The sequence below is a fragment of the Copadichromis virginalis genome, linkage group LG18 (genome assembly GCF_057382275.1).
Source record: "Copadichromis virginalis isolate Kocher_CV1m ecotype Utaka linkage group LG18, C_Virginalis_male_GT1.1, whole genome shotgun sequence".
In the NCBI taxonomy this organism is placed as follows: domain Eukaryota; kingdom Metazoa; phylum Chordata; class Actinopteri; order Cichliformes; family Cichlidae; genus Copadichromis; species Copadichromis virginalis.
Window position 1 is genome coordinate 33,135,800 of NC_140635.1, and position 14,549 is coordinate 33,150,348.

The 14,549-nt window shown below is 40.9% G+C and overlaps 1 protein-coding gene across 2 annotated transcripts; it reads right to left on the reverse strand.

Moving 5' to 3' along the window:
• Positions 1-4,223: 4,223 nt before the first annotated feature.
• Positions 4,224-14,460, reverse strand: lrrc53 (leucine rich repeat containing 53). 2 transcript variants are annotated; one of them, XM_085439719.1, is made up of 9 exons: positions 14,164-14,460; positions 10,845-10,944; positions 10,640-10,768; positions 9,206-9,304; positions 8,194-8,369; positions 7,446-7,609; positions 7,152-7,341; positions 6,866-7,058; positions 4,224-6,645 (listed from the first exon to the last, which is right to left on the reverse strand). In XM_085439719.1, exons 2-9 carry the CDS (start codon positions 10,849-10,851, stop codon positions 4,391-4,393), a joined length of 3,213 nt encoding a protein of 1,070 aa, XP_085295845.1. In that variant the 5' UTR covers positions 10,852-10,944; positions 14,164-14,460; the 3' UTR covers positions 4,224-4,390. The 2 variants fall into 2 exon arrangements, with proteins under 2 accessions (XP_085295845.1, XP_085295844.1); XM_085439718.1 differs by lacking the exon at positions 14,164-14,460 and having other exon boundaries at positions 10,845-11,967.
• Between the last annotated feature and the right edge of the window lie 89 nt (positions 14,461-14,549).

Sequence of the window (14,549 nt, forward strand, 5' to 3'; positions counted from 1 at the left end):
AACAGTGAAGCTGGAGGATGAACGCTAACTTTTTCCCACCCGATAAAAGTTAACACGAGGGTTCCGGATGGTTACAAACAAATGCAATCGCATGACAGGATGCTGTAAACGGACCGAACTTGAGTCACGAGAACAACTGAGATAATCCATCCACAATACGAGGTTAGTCATTAATATACTGCTGCATGGGCTGTAGTTACATCATAAGGTTTTAAAAACTGAGCTTTAAAATGAATAGAGGTAATAAAAACCGAGAGAGGCCGACAGTGATCACTGACTGTGATCACTGTTGAGATTAAATAGAACAAGATACAAAGCATTAAAACATATTAAAAACACAAAGGCCTTATTAAACACAGGGTAGTTTGGGCCCGGAAGCAGGATTTGTCATGTCATCACTTAAAGACCGGATAGTTGATTGGAAAGGATATCTGCCAGAGGAGAGGACTTTGGTTCCACAGTCAAGGATGCCTCCTTGGTTAGAGATTTTCAACGTAGGCATTCCAACAAGCCAGGTTAGGTCATCTGGAGCCTCTTATTGTTGAGGGGTGGGGTAGGGGGTACGTCATGGTCTCCTTGTCCTCCTGTGTTTACCATCGTTTTCTACCGTTTCTCCACCTTATGCTCGAACGCTTCTCTCTTCTGTGGTGTGCATGTGTGTTTGTTGTAACTCTGCTTGTTTGTTTCAGCGGCAAGGTCTTGCTGGCTCTCCTACCTTCCTTGTTGATGCACCTGGAAACAGTTAAGTAATGATCTACCTGAGTGCAATTTGATTACTCTCCTGCTACTAGGTCCTCAGTTGTTGCTAGATCATTGCACTTACTGTAAATGGTAAATGGCCTGTATTTGTATAGCGTTTTACTGTGGTAGTGTTCTGGGTTTTTGATTTGTTCTGGACTTATTCTGTACTCTATGGCGAAGCCATCATGGTTTCTAAAGAGAGAAAGTGGTGAAGAGAAAACCAAACAAGTTACCTGTTTGGGGGGTATCTGGAGTCCAGTCCAGATCTGTTTTGGTACCTTGAAAAAGAATAATTTTTGCCCACAAAACCATCTTTGGTCTATCATAAGTGTTAAACCTTTATACTGAGGGAAACCTCCCCCTCCACAGAATATAAACCTGTGTACATTTGACATTTTGATATTTTAGAAGATCATATCAAATGTTAAATGGTTTCATTCTCTCCTGTCAGCCTTTGTCTTTTTGGTAAAATGAGTTCAAATTCAACACTCAGGCCCCTAACTCTAGCAAATTAGGTATTTTCCCCTCTGTTATAATTATGTCTCCAAAGTGAGTCATAAATCAAAAGTGCAGCTGCTGAAAGGGTGCCTCCGTTTGTGTGTGCAGGTACACACTGCCCCCTAACAACCACAGGCAAGGACTGCAACCACTTCTTATATGTCATACATTTCCCGGTGTTATTACACTATCCCTAAATCCATCATCGTCACGTCATCTAAGCTGATTTTGTTGGAAAAGCACCAGATTTAGCTGTGAAGTAATGGAGTGAATAAAATAGTGTGCATACAACTAGAAATATGTTGAATGGTAGGGGGGGGGTTTGGGGGGGGGGGGGGGGCTGCAGTGTGTTACTCTACTTTTGGAAAGTAAAAGAGTTACATGGGATGTAATGGGAAACAGACCAATGTAAGAAAAGAGATGATTTTTTGAAGAAAAAAAAATCTATTGGTGCATAGCTTCATGTTACTTATACATTATATAGTTATATGCTGCAACATCCTGGCAACCTGTCCAGGGTGTATCCCTAAGGGGGAGCCCTAAAGTCAGGTGTTGTGGTGCAGCTGGGAGAGAAGACATGCATAGAAAAATGTTTCATGAGTTGTTTTGTGACTTTCAGTCAATTTTCCTTTGTGTAAGGCTGCAATCAGCTGGCCTGTGCTGTTACTCTGATATTCACTGTGTTTTGAGGATCAACCCCACTGAATTCAACAACATATAAGCAGATGTTTCACAAGCTCTATGGCTGATTTCCATCCCCTGGACACTAAGGAAGCTAGTATGAAAGGGAGTCTGTGAGTGAATCTAATCATCATGACCTCAAATATACATGTTTTACTCTTGATGTAATGATTACATTAAACACCACAGCATGCTACGCATCAGCCCACCATAGTGCATCACTGCAAACTACACTGCTACTGCCAGCTAACCAGTTTAGCCTGTACAAAACCATACCAAACTTTGTAGTAGTAGTATGTTTTTATGCAATATATATAATTCAGCAACACATCATATATCAATCCAATATCTGTTTTGAAAGCTCTACAAAGAATTAGGACATTAAAATAGGCTTTTTATAGCCTGTTTATAAAGTTTGCTTGCTGAAAAGTCCTTACCTTTGTAAAAATCTTTCTCCATCTAGGTGTGTTACAAATTAACAAGCTGCTCCTAAATTCAGATCAAACTGAGGTATTTGTACTCAGCCCTAGAAATCTTAGAAACCAAATACTTACTCTGGGTGGCATTACCTGGCCTCCAGAAACACTGTGAGAAATCTTTGAGGTTTTTGTCTTTCAATACCTTTGAATTAAGCAAATATGTAGGACTGCTTTCTTGCATTTTGCAGTATCTCTAAAATTACAAACACATTACAAACAACAGATGCTAAAATGCTACTAATTGTATTTATTACTTCTAAGCTGGACTACTCTAGTTCATTATTATCAGGGTGTCCTATAAACTCCCAGAAAAGCTTTCAATTGATCCAAAGTGCTACAACAAGTGTACTGACACGGACTAGAAAGATAGTTGTCCCATGATAACTTCTCTTCATTGGCTCCGTGTTAATCTAATAATCAGGCCCCATCTTATCTTAAAGACCTCATAGTACCATATCACCCCACTTTGCTAACAGACTACAGGCTTACTTGTGGTTCCCGCTCTGGGTTTTTAAGTATAATGGGAAGCAGCGCTGTGTGGAACCAGCTCCTAGTTTGGATCTGCTTCTAAGATCAAACTTTCCTTTTTGATGAAGCTTATACTGTATTAGGTAACCCTGAATCTTCCCTTACTTAAACTGCACTAGGGCTAGGCTTTCTTCACTCACTTTGTTTTAATTCATTGTGTGTTTATTCACCACTCTGCATTTAATCGTTAGATATTATTCCACAGTATGTCTTTTGCCCTGTCTTCTTTTCCTCACCCAAAGCTGCCCCTCCCTGAGTCTGATTTCTTCTTTTTAAAAAGGAGTTTTTTTTCTCCCCGCTATCACCAAGTGCTTGCTCAGAGGGGGTTGTTTGATTGTTGCCATTTTTTCTCTTTGGTACTATATAAATAAAACTGAAGTGAAATGAATTTTTTGTGACCACAATTTTTAGGTTGGAGCTCCAAAACTTCGGAACAGCCCTCCTCTACCTTATCAGGTCAGCTCAATGTTTGGTTTGTATTAAAAAAGTGTTTTTATAAGTTACCTTTACCCTCATCTTTAATTTTTGGCTCTCATTCTTCTTATATGTGTGTTGAAGTGTGCATGCAGCAGTTAATGTAAGTATTTGTGTGTTTAAATGTACACTTATTATTAACACGTGCTTCTATCCAATCTGTGAAGCACTTTTTTTTAAACTGTGTGTTTTAAAAACAGATATACAAATAAAGTTATTGTTCTTAGAAATGCAATGCCGTCTAAGAATCAGGACCACAGACACCTTCTCTGTGATCATATCCATGAACAACATTAACAAGATAGTGACGTTCGACAGTATAATGTATCACAGTGACTCACGGGAGGAGGAAAGCTCAGACAGTAAATGGACCCCTGTGTAGGTAGCATGTAGAGCTCTGCAGTGTGACCAGGAAACCTAATCCTCTGCAAACAGCCACCCTAGGGCCAAAACTGAAACCCAATCCTGCATGCACACCAAAACCCCAGAAACCTGCTGCAATCTGCATAAAGGTCAAAGTTACAGTGTTTTAGTCCTCAGATCACTGAAAGATGTTGTCTTTATTTCACTACTGTATTTACCGTAGAACTTACTGTACTACTCGAGCAATTATAACCTCAAATGTGTGAATGGCTGTTGTAAGTTAGCAGCTGAACTAAGCAACAGCTCCGCCTTACATGAAACTGTGCTTCATGTCCACGAATAAATGTCGTCATTTTTAACTATACTGTCACAACACACAAGGAAATACCATCTGTAGATGAAGATTGTGAGGAACGACAGAAAGCTGCAGCAAAGCCACTAAATGGTTTTCATGTGATGTAATTTTATTCAAATGCTGCTTCAAAGGCCATGAATGATTTTAAAATGCAAAAATACTAATTGATAAAAAATAAACAATATGAAATCCTCTAAATCTCAAAATGATTCAGTAGTAACATTAGCTCCTTTTACTCAGATAAAAAGTAGTTTAAATACTGAGTTAGCTTCTAACGTATTTTCCTCTCCAGAGCAGTGAGAGGACGGCTGGATGTCTTCTCAGGAAGCACCAGTCTCAGCTTCCTCCTGAGGGAAGGGGAGCCTCCTTCCTCAGGCAGGTACTCTTGCTGCAGCAGAGCAGCTGCTGTGGAGGATTCACTCTCTGTGGATATACCGGGCACACCTGATACACCTGCCTCCTGCATGCTGGCTCCAGACCTTTCCACTGCAGGCACCTCAGTTTGAGCCACACCCCCTACTGATATATCAGCTATTGTACCAACAGATACATTCCCAGTCTCTGCCTGACTGTTACTAATTGATATATTCTCCACTGTGCTCGCTGGTTCGAGTCTTTTGGGGGCAACCTCAGACATACAATCCTGCGAGGCAGGGAGGTTCTCTTTGGTCATGGATGTTTGAGGTTCAACAGATAGCTCATGCAGTCCTGCATTCTGAATGACTTGTCCCTGCACTAGTTCAGGTTTTGGCATGGCTACAAGAGGAGCACTGTCAGGAAGCATTTGGCTCTGAGAGGGGGACTGGACAACTGCAGGATTAACACCTGGGTTTGCTGCTAAGTTCAAGGGAGCTCCTCCGGTCTGAGGTGTTGCACTTGCATGTAAAGGGTTAGCAGCAGACAGAACTCCCCCTGCAGCTTCTCTAATAAGCATGTCTGGAGCACTGCTTGGAGCCACGTTAGGCCCACTGAATGCTATACTAGGAGCTGGACCTCTGGGGAACAGCAAATTTGATCCTGAGGCCAAGGTGCTGAGCAGAAAGTTCCCCCCTGGAAGAGAGAGGCTGCTGCCGCTTAGCTGTGAGCCAGCTGAGCCAAGCAGTGAGAGGTTGGTAGACGAATGCTGAGCACTACCCAGAGTCAGGCCAGTTCCTTGATACTTATTACCCAGCAGACTTTGCCCATGTCCACTAACAATAGTGGACCCTGATTGGTCAGCAGCACTGCTGCTTTGCACAGACTGGTTGTTCTCTGGGTATCTACTGTCTTCTGTACTTTTCTGGTCATTGTTATCACTTTTGGAAGTTGTTTTTTCAGAGGGTGTTTGGCTTTTCTGTCCTTCCTCTCCTCCGACCTCTTCTTCCTTGATTCCAACCTCAGCCGATGTCTCAATCTTGGAGGATTTTCCAATTTTTTTCTTGCTAGACTTTCCTTTTTCTTCCTTCTCCTCACGTTCTTTTCCATCCTTTCTTTTTTCTTTGCTTTTCTTGGAGCTGCTTTTCTCCAAAGGACCCTGCTCATTTTTCTTCCTTGGATGGACTTTGCTTTTTCTTAGTGGATTCAAGTTTAGTTTGACCTTCACCAACCGGCTGGACTGAACTTTCTGCCTCTTTTCTCTTCTCTTTCTTTTGTCTCTTATTACGTCCTCCTCTCTCTTGTCCTCAATTTGACTGTTTCCTTCCTCCAGGGTTCTTGAACTCTGCAGATCAAACGACACATTTCTGATTACTTTTCTCAACTCTGTGTTCTTCATCATGTCAGAGTGGTTATGAGCATTCCTTCCGCTTTCATTCAGCCTGTACTGAGAAGAGAAGCCATTAGGGAAAGCAAAGTCTCCTGGATTGGTCCCAATCTTCCGTTGTCTCATGTCCTGCTCTGCTCTGTATGTCCTGTGACAACTTTCACAGCGTAAACTCTCATATCCTTTAATCTTTACTTCTGCGTGTGTCCTGTGATTGTTCACATTTCTGCCGTTCTTCCGGGCTGGCAGGATCTCTGCTCTCTGATTAAAGGCTTCACTCTGTGGATAAGAAGATGAATTTGTATTTTCTTGAAAAACAAACTTGTTAGGGGTGTCCCTGTTCAAGATTCTATGCTGAACTTCTGTCCTTTTCCCCTCCTCGTCGGGTATCCTTCTTATTTTTCTCCTTTCTCTGTCCACCTCTGCCTCAATCCCTCCATTCATCCTGTTTTCTCTTCTCATTGGGTTCAGCTGTGGTGCATCACTGCTGCAGTCAGCACAGCTGAAACAGCCACCGTTCTCATCAGTTCTAAATCTAAACTGGTCTCTGGGTTCATTTGCCCATGTGTCCAAAGTCACGGCGTCCTTGTTCCACTGCTGCCTGCTGTTTTCTTGCAAGAAAACATCCCTCCTCCTCTCTCTAACATCGAGGTGATTAACACGGTGGTTAGCTGTGCTGCTGCTTCCTCCTTCTTGCTCTTTCAGTCTTTTACTTTCTTTCATTTTTTTCTTTCGAGACACTTGATAGTAAATCAGAACTATCAGCAGAGTCAAGCCAACGCCACCTGAAGCACAGGAGAATGAGTATGATTGGGTATTAAAGGTTCTGCAGTGTATTTTTCTCCTGTTTTTATTTTCGAATGTTGATCATTTAGAACTGTGTTGCTTCAGCTGGGTGTTCTGTGCTTATGATTCTCCATCTAATACTCCTCTTTTCTTATTCTTTCATTAACGTCTAAGAGTTAAATCATTGTTCTTTTATCCTGTGTTGTTTATCATTCTCACCAATAAAGCAGATGACTGCAGTGATGGCTAGATCTCGAGCATACAACTGAGGCGTTACGCTGGCTCTTGGCTCTATATGCACTGTGATGTTCTGATTGGACGGGACACAATTGGCATCGGTCAGCTCCAGCACTGTGGTTACAGCTGGGTTGTCAGCGCTCGCACAAACCATCCTACGGCCATTGTAGAGGATCTGAGATCAGCACAAATAGAAAGAGAAAAGATTTAAGTCAGTTCAGGTTGTACTGGTGAGTGGACGTAGGTTTAGTGGGGGGAGTTCCTGTACCTTGTCAGGTTGTTGGATGAAGGTGGACAGGAAGTCGGCGAGCTCCAGCAGCTGACAGGAGCAGTTCCATGAGTTGAGGTCCAGGTTGAGATTTGTCAGCCAGGTGAGGTAAGAAAAAGCATCCACAGGAGCAGAACTCAGGCGGTTTCTGGAAAGATCCAGAGTCGTCAGGCTCACCAAGCCACGGAAACTAAGACACAGAGGGTTATATATATATTACATTAGGTTTGGTGAAGGTCCTTTATTTCTTTTAAAGGAAGGAAATAAATAAACATTGTAATATTAACTTCTTACCTGTTTCTCTCCACATGCTCAATCAGATTATCTGACAGATCCAGATTCCTGAGTTCTCTGAGGTCATTTAGAGGGAAGGAACGAGAATCTAAGCTGGTGAGCAGGTTTCCCTCCAGTGTAAGACTCTGCAGAGCCTTGGCACCTTTAAACCAGCCACCCTGGATCTACACAGCAACACAGAGTTGATTCTTACTTCATGTATTTAGTCCCAAAACTTAAAATGCTGTATGTTCTTTAAATGCACAAGAAACGTTGTGGAAGACGATAAACATCTACTACCATCTGCACATAGTATTTGGTTTTACTGTCTATGTTTTATATAAAGGTTATCTTCTTTCTAAATGCCAGCAGGTAGAAAAAGGTTCAGCTTCCATAGGAAGATTACCCTGGGCAGCCTTGCTCTATTACCTCAGTAAACACTTTACTCATCATTTGTGACTTCTATCTCTGGTTTCAATTTTTGCTGAATACAATATGATGCTCATTTTGCTCATTACTGTCCCCATAGGTGTCCAGAAGGAGAAAAGGAGGATATGCTTCACCATATATGATGAGTTAGTCACATCAGGTCTTCAAAAAACTAAGATGTTCAGCTCGAGCCTTCAGCTGGTAAAGTGACAACGGCTACATCCATCTTTTCCATGACTTACTATCCCTGATTAATGAAGTAATCACTTAACTGTAAAATCTCTCAACTGAAAATGCTACTGTTGCAAATAGTAGCATTTTCCCCAGCAAAGGTACCTACCGTGCTAATGATATTATGGCCCAAGGTAAGGACCTGTAGCTGGGTTAGATTCATCAGAGCTCCACCCTGTAGAGACTCACTGTTCAGGAGGTTGTGGTCCAGCAGTAATGTGCGGAGGAAGGGCAGATTTCTGAAGGACTCTTTACCAAGTTCTGAGATGTTGTTATGACTCAAACCTGGATGATCAGCAGGGAGAAATACATTTGAACACTATAAAACCGGGAGTCTAAATGTTTTAATGCATCTAAAAAGTGAAAGATGTCCTGTTGCCTGGCTATGCTATTGTTTCTAAAAAAAGAAAAGGACAATTTCCCTTCTTTTGTTCTTTTTCTGTCTGTCATCTGCCATTGCTTTGCAGTATTTTTATGGTGCAGAGGACTTTCTTCTGAAGTTTAGTGGGTCAAAGTTTTAAAAGTAACTCTATTTCATCTAGCAAAAGGGTTTGGCACACTGACCTCTATGGATCAAAAGTTAAAGGCTGTACTAAGAGGGAACATGTAACACAAGCAAGACTAATTGCCTTGCTTGTGTGTAGTTAGTCTCGAGTCTTTATTTTTTGTAAATTTGAGAGGCAAAATTTATCATAGAATATGAAAAGCTGCATTAGAAGCTTTTGCTTGCTACCTTCAAATACCCCTCTTGACCATTGTGGCTGCTTTTTGATTCACTATTTAACCCTGGAGAACCCATGGGGTCAAATTTGACCCCATGGGTTCCCTAGTAAACCAGTGGTGTCGGATCTGACCCCATGGGTTCTCCAGGGTTAAACTAACTTTGCTTTACTTTGAAGGACCCGTCCCATCCTTCAATAAACTGTTCAAACTTCTGCAATCAGGCAGAAGGTTCCATACCATACGGGCAAGAACAGAGAGACTCAAGAGGAGCTTCTATCCCCAAGCCACCCAGGTCCTAAATCAGAACATATCAGAACATGCCCCCCGTGAACAGAATCAACTTGTCTTACCACTATTGTTGCTGTTTTGCAATTCTCAGAACTCACCAGTTTACTCACCAATGACTGTAATGTTGCTCAGCTCAGACAGTGAGGCAGGCGGAACTGTAGAAATTGAGCCTTCTGTTAGCAGCAGAGCCTGTGTGGTATTCGGAGCAACTGGTCAAGGCATACAAAAACACACAACATCATCAGCATATTAGTGCCTTTCGGTTACATACATAAGAAGTAAATGTACCACATTAAAGTGGTACATTTTGCATTATGCTACATCATAAGCTTATAAAAAAGTGTAATATATGACAGTTTTTAGTAATGTCAAATTCTGTTGGTTTTCTTTAGTTTATATTTTGCAATACTGGCTTTTGTGTTTCTTTGAGCTTTAAGGATTGATTTTATTATTATTACATTTTGTCATTTTATAATGCATTGTGCAATAAAATATGTATTAGTCAATCCATTTGCAAATTAGTATTATGAATTACGAATTGCGGAAGGTAACACGAAAGTAGCACGTAACATTAGCATCACTCCAGGTAGCCCTACCCTTGTAGGCTTGTGTTAGTTTGTGATATGGGGGTACTAGCTAGCTACTGTTAAGAAATAAATAAATAAATATATATATATATATTCTTAATGCTTATTTGCTGATTATATGGTTTTATGTATTTTAGTAATGAAGGCTTGTAAACCAAGGGCACTTTTGACTCACAAACTAAGTGCTCAGCCAGACTGAAAAACAGGAAGTCCGTGTGCAGCTGTACACGCATATTAATAAATAGAGGAAGTTAGACAGAAAAAGAGGAAGCTACTGACATATAAGGAGTTGTTTGTATTGAAACTGTGTGACGTGTGAAGTACCAAAATAACACTATATGAGACACAGGCTGAGCTTCTAATGTTAGAGATTCTGCAGCTGGCTATGGGCTGTGCAGGGCTCTCTCTTCCGGAAGATGATTGAATAAAGAATTATAAATGTTTTGACCACTCTGAGTCGGGTTTTCTCTGTTCTATCAAAGGGATCAAAGAATCGGGTTTAATTCTACCGTTTTTAGTAAGCTAATGTCTGCTTTCACAAATAAACTTGGAAACTAATCAAACTTCCTTGTGTTTTTGTCCATTAAATTACCATATAATGGATATTTTTTTAAAAAAACAAACAAAACAAACATAATCAAAAAGTAATTAGCAAATTATTTTATTAATTTACAATTGATTATTAAAGCATGAAATGCTTTATTTCAGTGTAACGTAACTCTCCCAGTCCTCCATATCCCAGTACCCTCTTATTCGATTGTTAATCCTTCATGTCTGTGTTCAGTGTTTACCTGTTTAGTTACTTTCTCCTTTATTTTGTTAGTTCCTTTTCTCTCGTGTTTTGCTGTCTTCAGCTCTGAATACTGACAAATAACGTTTTTCATATGACTACCGTACAGTAGGACTATGCACTTATTTAGGCTCAGCTTTCAGTTATAGAGGGCATATTTTTTTTACCTATAATTTTAGTCAGTCTTTGGCAGATGACAGCATCCTCAGAACAAACCATACAGGAAGCAGGACACAACGGGACTTGGGACATGCGCTGGGCGCTGATGACTAGCAGCAACAACATCAGCAAAATATCTGAAAAGAAATTTGCATAATCTTAACTGCCTGCAGTGGGCCTCTGCGATGCAAGAAAACCATGTGTACTACTCACTGTACATGTTGTGTTACAGTGCAGTGATGATGAGGCCTCTCTTCCACAGGGTCGTAACCTGATACAGCTTTATCCGTATCGCCATTATCATCCGTTTGTCCTACAAAAAGACGTAATTGTATCACTGTAAAAACACCATAATCACCCATCTTGTGTAGTCAGACCTGCATGGCTGAGTGTGGACCTTAGCCTGCAGCTTCCTGAAAAGAACAACACACAAGTACTGCAGACGAATGAGTGACATCATGAATAAAACACATACAGACGTCTTCATGGGTGTTTTCACAGACTGAAAATAATCACCAAGTACACGTTTGCTCTCTGTTGCTAAGCAAACAAATAAAGCTAAATGGTAATGCATCACCATGTGTACTTGTGTGTTAGGCAGCACTGGGGAGATAGAGTTTGTCCCCAGAGGAGGCTGACTGATGGATAACAGCTCGACATTGTAGCCAAATGAGGCCTATCATGTTTCTGCTGAAGCTCTTTTACTAATGGACTTTTCTCTGGTGATAAACAAATGTAAGCTACTCCACAATAACCATAAAGCAGAATGGCTCATCAGATTGACCAGCAAGACAACACATTCATTACAGAGTGCAATTATATTTCAACCCGGCAGACTTTTATCTCCTATACAAGAAACGCATTTTGCAGTTTATTCCTAGCGCAGACAGCACTGCTGGTTGAAACAATAATGTCTAAGCACCACTTAAACCTGATTTAAGAGCTATTTAAGCATTATGTTTTATTAACACTGAACTCAATGTGGAGCTTCCATCTTCACTAAGCTCTTTTTTCACTGTTGTAAATGTACAGCTGCACTCTGATCTCGTGCATTTTTACATAGTGATTTTGAATTTCTTGGTAGTTGTTTTGTGTCTGTTTTTCATCACATCAAGTCTCTTTGTTGTCATTTCATGCATCTTTGTGTGTCACGTTAATCTCTTTTGTCTCTGTCATGTTGCCCCATTTTTGTGAGTCTCGACACTGTTGTTCTTTTGCATAGCTTTCTTTTGTAGGGAACTGTTTTAACTGACATTATAGTTCGTCTTAATACTACTGAAGAGACAGTAGACACCTGGGAGACAGGTGTAACAGTGAAGCTCCTAGGAATAGAGGAGTGAGGGTAGACAACTTTAAATATCTGGGGTCAACTATCCACAGCAACAGACAGTACACAAGAGGTGAAGAAGAGAGTGTAGGCAGAGTGGAGTAGGTGGAGATGGTGTCAGGGGGATTTGTGTCAAAAGGATAGCAGCAAGAAAGGGAAGGTTTACAAGACAGTAGTGAGACCTACTATGATGCAGGGTTTGGAGGCAGTAGCTCTAAGAAAAAGACAAGAGGCTGACGTGCAAGTGACAGAGTGACCAGGATGGACATCATCAGAGGGACAGCTCAGGGTGAGCAGTTTGGGGACAGAGTTAGAAACTCGAGTTGGAAGTGGATATATTAGACAAAGGATGTTGAAGATGGAAATGCCAGGCAGGAGGAAACGAGGAAGACCTCTGAAAAAGTTTATGGATGTAGTGAAGGGGAACAGAAATTGTTGATAGAGGATAGGGTTAGATGGAGGCAGATGATCGGCTGTGACAACACTTAAAGGGAGCAGCCAAAAAAAAAAGTTGTTTTGTGGTGCATCTCTTTTTTGTGTACTGTATTTCTTTAAAGCTGTTTTGTGTCTCTTTGTTGTCTCTTGACAAGACACATGTGGATGAGACAGAAAACAAAGAACTCAGACCGAACACCATAACAGTAAAGCAATCTAGACTTGTAGCCAAAATTTCATAGAAACTAAACAGCCAACAGACTTCACACAATACAACAAGAACTGACACTCAGAATTAACAGTATGATAGAAAGTCAATCATCAGATAGTAATCTAAATCTTCAGGCACAGAATAACAGTAATAATAAGTAAACGCAAGAACCTAGGACCAGGACAAATATACATTTGTAGTGGAACAGAATAGAACTGCCCTTTATTGTCCTTGTACATAAAAAATGAAATTGTGGATGCTCCACATCTACTGTGCAGGAACAAAATATAAATAATAAGACATCAGAACACACAGTAGGAGAGCTTGCTCTACACTGAGGAACAGTAGCAGCAGCAGCTTCTGGTCCATGTTATTCTTCCTCAGGAGGAAGTGTAGCTGCTGCTGCACTTGATCAGCGGAGATGTGATCGCCCTGAAACCTGAAGGTGGAGACAGATTCCACTCATTCTCCATTTATAATGAGAGGGCAGTGAGCCTGTCTGTGCCTCCTGAAGTCGATGTGTTATTTTGTTTTAAGGATGTTCAGCTTCTAGTATATCTGCTTTAGAGATTTTCTGCCTGCTGTTAGTAAAACATCACTGAGCAACGTCACAGCGTAGTGGTTCATACATTCACAAAACAGTCTGAAGGTCCCTCAGTTCAATCCCGAGGAGGCACACAGATCTCTTTGGGTTTGTGTGAGGAACAAAAATCAGCCAAGTCAAAACAGCTACCTGCTGTGGTGGCTCCTTATGATTAAAGGGAGCAGCCAAACATAGCTTCAGTGGTAATACTGAATGGATTCGTTCTTATGTGGCACTTTTCTAGTCTATGTCTCATTCACCCATTCATACAAGCACTGTTTACCATCTTTCTATCCAACAGTCACACTTCAACAAACACAATTTGGGGTTTAGTATCTTATCCAGGATATTTGACCATGCAGACTGAAACAATCAGGGATCAAACCACTGACCTTTGGATTAGTTAGTACATTATTAGGAAGTCACAATTAGTACCTAACTTGCTCTACCTCCTGAGGTAAAGCCAACCTCATGCTGGTTTAAGTTGAAAATGGCATTACCAGCTGGTAATATAGCCTAGATTTCCTGATGAACTGCACTGGTTAATGAAGTGCTGGGAAGAAACTACGAACTTGCCTGGAAACTACATTAGTGAGACTTTCACTGAAGCACGCCAGGCCTTATGATAGTGTGATGGTCAGGGTACACACATGTTAACCATGGGATATTAGGTTTCAGTCCAGTTCAAACTTTTCCCATCTTATTAGTTGACTGACTCCTTGGATAAGTTTGACCCACCATCGTCACGGCAACTCACTAGACAGTTACAACATTTGGAAAATATGCTTTTAACAGAGCTTATTAGTGACCCAATTACAATTTGGTATTTACCAAATACCAAATTGTATACCTTTATTCCAGTGTCATCTACTACAGCTTGGTTTCTTAATCTGAACATCTAAATATTAATTTTAAAAAAGATCATTGTCAGATCGTCATCATAGAAATCCATTAAAAACATTAGCAGGTTCCTTACCTGTTCCTAACCAAGTGTTTTAACCCTGCTCCTGATATGGTGCACTCCACTCACATGATCCATCAGAATGACCTGTAGTGCTTGTCTGCTGTAGAGCCATCATTTACTGGTTGCTGTAGTGCTGCAACACGTACCGTGTATATGAGTGGGTCTAGCTCAGGTTACCTGGCCGTCTCTGAAGCATGCTCAGTAGAGCTGGCTGTTACCTGAGAGGAACAGATGTCATGTCTGACTTGGAAACAGAGCCTTAAACTTTGTCTTAGTTTTTTCGTTGTTTGTTTTGTTTATCTTAATTCTAAGTATAAGTATCACTGATGTCTAGAGTGACTGCAACTGAAAAGATGCATTGTTTTACATAATAATTACTATTTGCTTTCAAAGTGAGG

Bases quoted from the DNA above. Each gene is read 5' to 3' on its own strand.
- lrrc53 (XM_085439719.1), bottom strand. The intron at 7,059-7,151 runs GTACAGGAACTC...TGCTGATCTCAG, and splicing joins TCATCCAACAACCTGACAAG to ATCCTCTACAATGGCCGTAG. The intron at 6,646-6,865 runs GTGAGAATGATA...CCTGTGCTTCAG, and splicing joins TGCAGTCATCTGCTTTATTG to GTGGCGTTGGCTTGACTCTG.